This window comes from Nomascus leucogenys, chromosome 19 (genome assembly GCF_006542625.1).
Source record: "Nomascus leucogenys isolate Asia chromosome 19, Asia_NLE_v1, whole genome shotgun sequence".
Lineage (NCBI taxonomy): Eukaryota > Metazoa > Chordata > Mammalia > Primates > Hylobatidae > Nomascus > Nomascus leucogenys.
In genome coordinates, this window is record NC_044399.1 from 36,912,318 (window position 1) to 36,923,312 (window position 10,995).

At 58.6% G+C, this 10,995-nt stretch overlaps 1 protein-coding gene across 2 annotated transcripts in view; it reads right to left on the minus strand.

Moving 5' to 3' along the window:
• Positions 1 to 8,430, minus strand: part of ANKRD13B (ankyrin repeat domain 13B) — a 22,204-nt gene extending 13,774 nt beyond the window's left edge. The window contains exon 1 of one of the 2 annotated variants that reach the window (XM_030800120.1): positions 7,827 to 8,430. In XM_030800120.1, coding sequence (XP_030655980.1) covers positions 7,827 to 8,366 — 540 coding nt within the window. In that variant the 5' untranslated portion in view covers positions 8,367 to 8,430. The remainder of the gene's footprint in view (positions 1 to 7,826) is intronic. The other variant, XM_030800121.1, reaches the window with a different exon arrangement.
• Positions 8,431 to 10,995: the final 2,565 nt, after the last annotated feature.

The following is a 10,995-nucleotide window of genomic DNA, read 5'->3' on the forward strand; positions in this document are numbered from 1 at the left end:
ACAACAAAGCCAGACCCTGTCTCAAAAAAAAAAAAAAAAAGTCAATAAAATATTTAAAACCCACAAGAATAAAGAGAAGAGATGTTAGCAGATGAGAAACTTCAACACAACTTTAGAACATGGAAAGTGGCTGGGGCCTCATAACTGACTTAGGGGAGCAGAGGAAGCTGAAACTAATGCAGCCACAGAGGGAAACGTCTGCAGAAGAAGCAAGCCAGGTGACCCCCAACCCCCCTGAAAGGTGTAGGTAGGACCTGCAGGCAGTGGGGACGGCAGAGGTGGAGGTGAAGCTAGAGCTGAGTGCAGGGAAGCTGGTTACAATTCAGGACCCCCTGGTCCCCTTCCCAGCCTCATTAAGCTGGGAGATGCCCCCCTTCCTCACCACAGGACACCAGGGGTTTATTCTCTGTAGAAATTGGGCATGAGATGCTCCGGACTCAGGACCATTGGCCACAGCAGAGGATGAGGCATGGTGCTGAAAGCCAGTGATCCGTGAAACCCCAGCCCCTTCCCTACCTGGGTCCTGAACCACTGGCAGCCAGGCCACACCACCACCACCCTATCTACCCGAGTAGGAAGTTGTCCCAAAGACCTCAGAATACAGACATCTGGTGACCCTACAATGAACAGGCCAGCCTGCCACCTGATCACTTTACAGTAGCACCCACACATCCCTGAGCTCCACAGCCCCATTATTAAATATGACCCAACAGCCAGGAGAAACTGGACACTTGACGAAAGCTTCCCATGTGAAATAAACCAAAACATACAAATTAGATGCTAAGGTGGCCGGGCGCGGTGGCTCACGCCTGTAATCCCAGCTCTCTGGGAGGCCGAGGCGGGCGGATCACGAGGTCAGGAGATTGAGACCATCCTGGCTAACACGGTGAAACCCCATCTCTACTAAAATACAAAAAATTAGCCGGGCGTGGGGGGGCCGTAGTCCAGCTACTCGGGGCTGAGGCAGGAGATGGATGACGGGAGGCAGGTGCAGTGAGCGAGATTGCCATGACTCCAGCCGGGGACAGAGCGAGACTCGTAAAAAAAAAAAAAAAATGATGAAAAAAAAATCTTGAAGGAAAAAAAAACCCTGGGAAACAGTAATTTACATCCCAGGAAATATAAAAGATCATGAATCGCCGCCTCACGCTGTAATCCAGCACTTGGAGGCCGAGGCGGGTGGATCACGAGGTCAGGAGATAAGACAGGTGAAACCCGTCTCTACTAAAAATACAAAAATTAGCCGGGCGTGGTGGCGGGTGCCTGTAGTCCCAGCTACTCGGAGAGGCTGAGGCAGGAGAATGGTGTGAACCCGGGAGGCAGAGCTTGCAGTGAGCTGAGATTGCGCCACTGCACTCCCGCCTGGGTGACAGAGCAAGACTCCGTCTCAAAAAAAAAAAAGATCATTGAATTCATGAAACAAAATGGGACAGCCTGGCTTTCCATGACGTCTCCTGCCCTTTCTCTTGCCTTCTTCATTCTGGAAGTGACTTTCTTAACTTTTCCTTGTTTTCTGCATTCCTGGACAGCTGCACCTGCCCCCGTAAATGGTAAACATCGCCTGAATTTACTTTATCTTCAGGTGGAGAAAAAACCAACTTTGAAACTGTCTTCATCTCTTCTTTTTCCCGCACCCTCCACATCTAACCCATCAGAAAAACTTGTACGCTCTGCCTTCGAAACAGACCTAGAAGCCTCCCAGTTTCCACTACCTTGCAGCTGTTGCCACCCCATCTCTCACTGGCAGCCCCCCACTGTCTCTTTGCTGCTCCCCTGGTTCCCAGGCTCTATTGTCCACTTCACCTATGGCACTCAAGTTACCCTGTGAAATGTTACTCAGGTCCTGACACTCTTTAGTTCAAAATCTTCGCCGGGCGCGGTGGCTCACGCTTGTAATCCCAGCACTTTGGGAGGCCGAGGCGGGCGGAGCACGAGGTCAGGAGATCGAGACCACGGTGAAACCCCATCTCTACTAAAAATACAAAAAATTAGCTGGGCGTGGTGGCGGGCACCTGTAGTCCCAGCGACTTGGAGAGGCTGAGGCAGGAGAATGGCGTGAACCCGGGAGGCGGAGCTTGCAGTGAGCCGAGATTGCGCCACTGCACTCCAGTCTGGGTCACAGAGCGAGACTCCGTCTCAAAAAAAAAAAAAAAAAAAAATCTTTCAGTGGCTTTCCATCATAGTTAGCAGGGAATCCAATGGCCCCAGACTTCTCTTTGAACTCATTTGTTCCACCCTTCGCCAACGGCCTTCCCTGGAACGTTCTCTAGGATCCTCCAGAGAGCCCCAAAGCTTTCTCCCTCCCTTCACTCAGGCTGCTGCTCAAATATCACCTCCTTAGAAAAGCCTGCCCTGACAGCCCATCTGAGGTGACAGCCGCTATGGCTCTATCCACTGCCCATCCAAGTGCCTGTTTAGCACTTCCTGCACCTCGAACAGAAGCCCCATCAGCCAGGTCCCCATCTGCTTTGTTCACTGCTGGTTCCCCACTCCCCAGGCAGCACCTGGCACATAAATATTTGCTAGACAAATGCACAGAGTACTAGGCTGAGGGGGCACAAGCAGGGGAAGGTAATTAACCAAGAAATCATTGCAGAAGTATATGGTTTATGCCGGGAGGCTCACGTCTGTAATCCCAGCACTTTGGGAGGCCAAAGTAGGCGGATCACTTGAGCTCAGGAGTTCGAGACCAGCCTGAGCAACATGGCAAGACCCCATCTCTACAAAAAATATACAAAAATTAGCCAGGCATGGTGGCACCACCTGTAGTCCTAGCTCCTTGGGAGGCTGAGATAGGAGGATCACCTGAGCCTGGGAGGCAGAGGCTGCGCTGAGCTGTGATCACACTACTGCACTCCAGCCTGGGTGACAGAGTGAGACCCTGCCTCATTAAAAAAGAAAAAAAAAAGAAAAAAGAAAGAGAGGGAGGGAGGGAGAGAAGGAAGGAAGGAAGGGAAGGAGGGAGGGAGGGAGGGAGGGAAGGAGAAGGGGAGGAGGGAGGGGAGGAGAAGGGGAGGGGGGGAGGGGAGGAGAAGGGGATGGGGGGAGGGGAGGAGAAGGGGAGGCGGGGAGGGGAGGAGAAGGAACTATATTGTTTATAATTAGGGAGGTAAATGACAGAAGGAGTCCAGAGCGCTGGGGAGGTGGGAGAGGAGGTGGGAGAGGTGGAGCAAGGAGCAACGCTTTTCATTCTTTTCATTATGCATCTTCTAGCAACAGTTAAATATTTTAAAGCATGACCATGAACTCCATTGTCAAAAATGAAACATTTTAAATAATTTAAGATTATTTATATAATTTTTATAGCCTTGTCCTGGAATTTCTTCATTTTTCAATATACTGGGAGCCTCAAAAAAACCAGTGGGCCTGGCCCCTGTTGGCCTCTGACTGTGGCCCCCCACAGAGAAGGGGAGCACTGTTTACTCTTGTCCAAACCAGGTTGGGCTGGACTCCGGGGCTTGCAACCTGGGTGGGGTCCTGAGTCCTGCAGGGGGAGTGGCAGAGGGCCACAGGGCCCGAGCTGACTGGGGAAGTGCTGAGCAATCCAGGCCTCCCGGCCCTGCCCCAGATGCCGCAGCCGCAGCTGCTGCAGCTAATAAGGCCTTGGGGAGCTGGCAGGGCCCCTGCCTGGCCTCAGGGCTCCAGATGCTGTCTCCACCTCCCCCTCAGGTGTCTCAGCTCCAGGCTCCAGAGAGAGGCTGGCACTCCCTTGCAAGCAGGGTGCCCCTCCCCATCCCCACACCTCAGGAGCGCTCCCCAGCACGCCTCCCCAGGGAGGCCTGGATGGCTCAGCACCCCATACACCCCATGCAGAACCCCATACGCTCAGCCAAGCCCCAGAGCAGCTCTCCCTACAAGCCCAGAGTGCCGCCTGCAGTGTAACTGGCACTTGCCCTGGGCCCAGGTAGGAGAATTCATTAATCTCCTCAGCAGAGGCCTCTAGCTATTTAATTGCTGGAATGAAAAGGTTTCCCATGAAACCCAACACCCAGCCCTCCCCACCAAGAGAATGGAGATTCCTTATCCCAGCAGGCCTCAGCTGCAGTCAAAAGCTGGGGCCTTTGGAGTTTCGTAGCTGGGGCTCCCTGGGCAGAGAGCCTCCTTGCCTCCACTCAGGCACACACACCACACTCTAGTACACACAGGTACCACACAGATACACACTCGTACGCTCATAGGTACTCACATGTGCCCTTAAGTGTACAAGCACATGCATGCTCAGCTGCCTTCTGGCCCTGCAGGAGTCCACTCCTGTGTAATGTGTGTGCACGCTGCCAGCATATTTGCACAGGAACACCCCTCACACCCACATGCACTAGCAGGGTACTTTCCAAACTCCTTTAGCACGAGCAGAATCCTTTTGTTAAGGGAAGTAAGAAAAGCATACACCTAATGTATGGACTAAACATGGTGCTTTCGAGGTAGGTGAGGGACGCAGAGCCTGTGCTCGAGGTGGTGCCTGCTCAGCCCCTTCCCCAGCCCACGGGGAGGAAGGCAGGAGTCTGGTGTGGTCGTTGCTTGACCTCTCCTGCCCAACGCGGGGTGCAGGGGCAGGTCTGCCTGAGCTCATTCAAGGGGAGGGAGGCAGGATGCATCCTCAAGCTGCATAGGAAGCCATGGGCTGTGGGGACCGTACCCTGGACTTCTCCCTCCATGTCACCCCTCCCATCCTGCCCTTGCAGCCCCTCCCCCTCATCCCAGAACACATTGATTTTTGGTTTCTGGGGTTTGCGGCTCCCTCTCCCAAGCTTCCTAGCTTACCAGCTGTGGTGATGCCCCACATCCAGGACTGCCCACTGTAGGCAAAGGGAGGGGTCTGAGGTGCTCCCTGCACATCCTAGGCCCCACAACCCATCTCCCCTGCCTCTAGGTCAGAAGGGTGAACAGGGAAAGCAGAAAGCAAGCCCATGGTGGAGAACGCCCCAGGGAGAAGGAAAATGTTTTTCTGGGACCACAATCTGCCCACTTCAGGGTTCTGGTTGCCAGGGGCAGAGTCCTGCTCCCCAGGCCCGGCCCACACATGTCCCTCCCACGGGAACCACACAGGCTAACCCTTCCCCAGGGAACACCAGGAACTCGTGACTCCAGAACCAGGGCCATGCCCAGCTGGCCATGCCAGGCAAGGCGGAACTGGCACATCCCCTGGCCTACAACCCTGTCCCCCCCGGATCTGGCAGGGAACATGCATAGCGGCAAGCAGGGCATCGCGCCGGCATCACAGCACTGCTGGGTGCCCCTTCCCTTCACCAGGCACCTCCTATCTGCCCACCACTCCCTGCTTCCAGCCTCCAGCAGAGCAATTAGGGGCTGAGCAAAGCCCATTAATCTGCTCTGAAGGTGGCCATACTGGCCCCCTCCTCAGCCAGCTGCACTGCCAAGCCTGCCCACGGAGGGCCTCTGCGGGTCTTTCTTGGAGTGAAGAGGCGGCGGCTATGCCAAGCCAAGACCAGGGAAACCCGGCTCCTGAGTGCTTGAGGAAAGCCAAGCTGTTTCTCTGGCCGCTGGTACCAGGGGGACTAGAGGCCAGGGACCCCTGGCTGGGATGCCAGGGTTCCACAGTGCTTTTCTCATGATGTTAGGTGGCTGTCCCCAGGTCCCCCTTGAAGAAAACAGAGCCTGGTGCCCTGGGGAGTAGGCAGCGTACATCTGGATACAAGCCTCACTCTGGGCCGGTCCTCGAGAGGGGAGACAGCTAGGGAACTCTCCCACCCACACGGAGTGGCATTCCTCTTTTTGGCACACCCGAGGGAAGGAGAGGACTGGCCTGGCTCCTCTGTGGTTGAACAAGGGTTAACCTCCACCATTGCCCTATATTCCCCCTGGCCTGGATCCAGGGCAGGCAGTGTCCATTTCAAGGAGACATTAACTCACTGAGGCAGGGGTAGGGGTGAACCTGGGACCTTGTTTCTGAGGCAGCCAGAGGGGTGGGAGAGAGAAACACATGAGCAGCCCCCAACACCTCTACCTGCAGCGGCTCCGGTGCCCCCCAACCCAACCTTACCCCAGCAAGATGGCCACCCACTTCGGGACTATCAGCAGAGAGGCCTGCTGGAGAAGTCTTTTCTCCCAGGGCATTCTGCCTTTCTCCAGTCTCTGCAGTAAAACGACCACCCACCCTCAGGCAAGGGAGTGGGACTGAGGCATTCTGGAGATTCAGCCTTCTGCCTAGTGATCCTTGGACCCCTGGGAAGTTCTTCCCACATGAGGCTTGTCTTCTTTTGCTTTCAGGGAAGGAAAGCAGAGAAGAGCCAGCAGAGGCTGGCTGGCCATGTCTTAGCACTTTGCACGTCACCCTGGAATTCCCTGTTCACACTTGCTTCACCAGTACAAGAGACTCCTTGAAGGCAGGGGCTGGTGCCCTGTTTGTTCATCTGTTTCCCGGGGGAACTGTGACCCACTTTCTTTAACAGGCCTCTCGTGGCTGCAGAGCACTGCCTTTACGATAGATAAACAGAGACAGGGTCTGAGGAGTTCAGTCTGAGGAGAAACTTGGAGAGTACTGGCGTAGGCACAGGTAACACGAAGTGGCCACCCAGACTGGCCCAGAGGCTTGCAGGCACAGGTCACTCGGATATTTACAGGGACTGCCATGCAGAGCTGGATACCATGCAGGCCTGGGGGCTGGCTCAGCATGGGACTTCAGAGACACATCCTGACCCCCAGCCTGCTCAGTCCGATGGCCTGCCCTCCACCTCCATGCTTCCCTTGGCAATTGCACAGCTCCTCAGACTGAACTTCTCGTGACTCAATAAGCAGCCCTCAGAAGGTAAATTCCCACAGCGGGCAACTGTGCTAACCACCCCCAGCCCATGGCCCCAAGGTCTCAGACCCAGACCAAAACTGGGGTTCTCAGCATGCAGCAAGCCATGGGGCCCGGGCCCAGCTCTGGCTCTTGCAGCCCACCCTGGAGGCTGGAGGGGGGGTCAGCTCTGCCATGAGTGCCTACCTGTGGCCTGGGTGCCAAGGGCAGAAGTGGCAATCTGTGACCTGTGCCTGCCTTTGTTCTGAAGCATGGCCAGAAGACATCCCCCCTTCCCCTGTTTTCTGGAGACCACTGCCCAGCCCAAAGCTGGTGACCCACGTGGCCTTACTGACCAGCAGAAACCAGGGAGCCCACCTGGTGTGCAGAACCTCAAGTCCTTCCAGCAGCCAGGGCACCCCAGCTTCCTCTGCGCCTAGAAGCCAGGCCCCAGCACCAGAGGGCAGGAGAGCGCTTTTCAGCACCTGGACAAGGCCCTTGGGGCCTCCCAAGAGGGTCTTTCTCCACTCCCCGTTCCTGAGCTGGGGCTGGGGTCTGAGGGATCCAAGGATCTGCCCAGTTTGAGAGCTAAAAGAGAAAGCGCTCACCGTTGGGGAAAGGGCGCTGGGTGGGGCTGGGGTGCCTGGGAGTGTGACACAGCCTCTTCTCCATTCTTGACCTATGGCCCCCTCCCCACGCAAGCCTTTCCCACCTCCGCACCCTCACTCGGGAGGTGTCACCGCTCAACTGGCTGGGGCGGACTCTCCCACCACATGGAACACCGACTCAGCCCGCAGCCCCTCCCTGCAGCCCTCACTGCCCCGGCGGAGGAGGGGCACAGCGGCCTCTACCCTCATCTAGGAGAGTCCGAAACACTTGTGGTCCCGCCCGTCCCGGCCGGAGGGGGGCGGGCAGGGCCCGCTCCCATCACCTTTTCTCGGTCAACAAGCACAAAAGCCGCGGCCGCAAACAAAGACGCGCCGCAAACTCGCCGGGGAGGCGGGACAGCCCTCGCCGCACCCCCTCCCCAGGCCGGACGGGCGTGCCCGGCCGCGGGGTCCCTGCGGCGCCCCGAAGGCGCTCCTACCTGGCCGGCGCGGACCTCCTTCTCCAGCTCGCGGTGGCGGTTGTGCCACACGAGGTAGTGCAGCGGGTACTTGCCCTCGGGCCCCTTCCTGGTGGAGGCGTTGGCGGGGATCATCGCCCGCTCCTCATGCCGGGGCCGCGGCGCCCGGCCGGGGAGGAGGGACGGCGCCGGAGCCGGGGCCCGGGGCCGCGGGGCGGGGGGCCGGCGCTGTCTGCTCGCGGGGCTGCGGCTCGGGCATGTGCGAGCGGCAGCGGGCGGGGGCGGCGCGCCCGGCGCGGTGCGGGCGGCGCGGGCGACGGGCGTCCTCGCGAGGCGGCGGCGGCGGGCGGCGCGGAGAGGCCCCCACCCGCCCTGGGAGGGAGCGGGCACTCGGTGGCGCGGCGCGGACTCGCGCTCGCCTCCCACACCCCCGCACACAAAGACGCCGCTCGGCGGAGGGAGCAGGCGCCCGCAGCGGGCGCGGGGGAGCACGGAGCGCGGGCCCCGGGGACGCCGCCGCAGGGACGCGCGCCCGCAGACCCCGGGTCCCCGCAGCTGCATAGCCCGGCCCTCAGCCCGAGTGGCCGGCGCGGGATGCGGGGATGCGGGGATGATGGGGAGAGAGGAAGGGGACCAGGCGCCCCGGGTAGAGCTTGTCAGCTCAGCCCCGCGGCATCATGGGGCTTGTAGTCCGCCTCGTGAAACTGGGGGTGGCAGGTGGCCCGAGAGGGTCTGCACTGTCCCCGGATCTCGTGGGAGAGTGGGCGGGGAGTCAGGCCTGGTCCAGACGCGGGCGGGGCCCTGACGCCAGGTGGGCTGGGGCGCACCTCCCCCGCTGGCATTTTGCCTTTTGCTGGGGAAGCGGGTGGGGCGGGGGGGGCGGGGGCACGGGCCTAGGTCGAGCGTTTGGGAGACGGGGTGGAGGTGTGGTCTTCAGAATTGAGCTTGGGTCCCAGGGGCGTGAAGAAGGATCCGGATTCCCAGAAGAGTGACTGATGGGGAACTCCTGAGAAAGGTGTGGGGCATCAGTACCAAGGGTCATTGGAGCAGCCAGGGGTCTGGCCCCTGGAACATTTCTGAGGAGTCTTCCCTGCCCTGTTAGAAAATTAAACTCCATCTTCCACACATGTCATTGGAAACAGAATGTCCAGTAAGGCGGGAAAGACGGTCCCTTTCCCCCCCACACACTGTCCCCAGCAAGAACCAGAGTGAGGTTGGACAGAAAAAGCAGCAGGTGGCAGCTCCGCTCCTCCACCCAGCTGGCCCTTCAGGAAGGGAAGTGACTGATTCCAGAGACTCCCCTTCCTGAATGACCCCAGGGTGAAGAGGTACTTCCAGAATGGTCCCTGCAGAGGGTGTGGTAAAAGTTGAATTGGCCTCTCAGGCGCCAATTGCAAGGCCTGGAAGGACCAAGAGGCTTGGACCAGTCCCTGGTGGGAGGGGACTGTGATGTCAGAGAGACCAGAGTTCGAATACCTCCAACTGCCTGACCTTAAAAGAGCAAACTGCTTAATTTTTCCGACTTTCTCGGTTCACTCCCCTTCAAAATGAGAATCTAGATACTACCTCCTGGGGTGAGCTAAGGATAATGACTGCCCTGGAAACAGCGTCTCCCTCCCCCAACCAGGCGGGCCGAGACAGGTGGCGGGACCAGGCACGGTGCCTTCTTGAGCCCACCTCAGAACAAGGCAGGAATAAGGGATTCCACACCGGCCCTACTTAAAACAACAATCCAAGAAGTGTTTGTGTGGGAGGTGCCAGCAAAAGCTTGCAAACTCTCTCAGGTTTCTTTGTGTGGTCTTCCCTCCTTCCTCCTCCACACCCTGCGGTGCCAGGCCCCGGCGGGAAGAGATGAGGGAGGAGCGGGCTGCCTCGCCCCTTTCTCCCGCCTGGGAGGAGCCAGCTGGCGTCTCCGGCGGCCCGGGACCGCTGCCCGCCTACACCACCAGGGGTCAGCAGAGTGTCGTGGCTACAGCCGGTGCAGGGGAGGGGGCTGGCGCGGTTGAGGGGCATCTAGGAGTGGCCGGGAGCATGCCTGTGCATTTCCTTATTAAATTGTTTTTAGAACCTTGTGTGTGATTCCACTGTAGCAGTCGTGCTTCCTGGGGTGGTGACATCTCCACGGGGGAATCCAGAAACCCTTTTATCTCCAGTCCCAGGCCCAGAAGTTTGGCTGTGACGGGGCTGGGGGAAACAAAGTTTGGACGGTGTGTCCGCGCCAGGGCCACTCCCAGGTAGTCTCTGAGCCAACCAGGAGATGGGGAGTGGGGTGGGGGGGTAAGCGGAGTGAATCATCCTTCTTCCCCAGCAAAGCCCAGGAGTCCGAGGACACGGGGAGTTCAGGATGGATTGTGGGGAGCTGTCGATTGTGGGGAGCTGTCCCCTGGGCGGCCGGGTTCTTTTTTTGCCAGGCGGCGGTAGACACTGAACCCAGGTCGCTTGCGCTTCGGTCCGCGATCTCAGCTGCCACGTGCTCGAGACGCGCCCACACAGCGGAGAAACAAAGACAGCCAAGCGGCAGGGCTGCCAGCAGCCTCCTCGATATTTAATAAATGAAATTCCATAGCTGGGGGTCGATCGGGGGTGAACGGGCAGCCACCGCTCGCGGACTGAGCGCCCGGCACCGGCTGCCTGGCCACTCCCCCGTCTCACTCCCCCCGCCCCTTACCCCCTTCCCGCTGGAGCCACCAAGCCCATGGACTCTTTAGTGAGAGAGCAGCTCGGGGCGGCAGGTGGTGCACCCCCCTACACACCAGCTAGGTATCGTTGCTTGCAAAAGCCTCACCAGCTGAGCGGCTGGCTGTCGGGGGAGGGGAGGCCTGCAAGATTTTTTTAAGGTGCAATTATAAATAAAGCCCATGGATCGCGATTTCAAACAAACTTGTCAATCTGGGCCGCAGCAAAAGGCGATGGAGGCAGCTTTGCATGTATTTCGGGTGGTGTGACTCATGAGCATTACTTGTCTCCCCTAGGGAAGGAGCCTGCCCACCCACAAGTCACTGCCTCTCTGGCACCGCTGGGATAAATCGACCAACTTGAGCACCCCTGCCAAACGACTGCCCCCATCTTAACAAGCAGGAGTCTCTGACTCTTGGAGAACCCCCCCTCACCACTGACCTGGCCCCCAGGTCTGGCCCTGGGGACCTCTGCCCTCTCCCCACAAGCAGAGTGCCCGGGCCTTTTGCTGCTG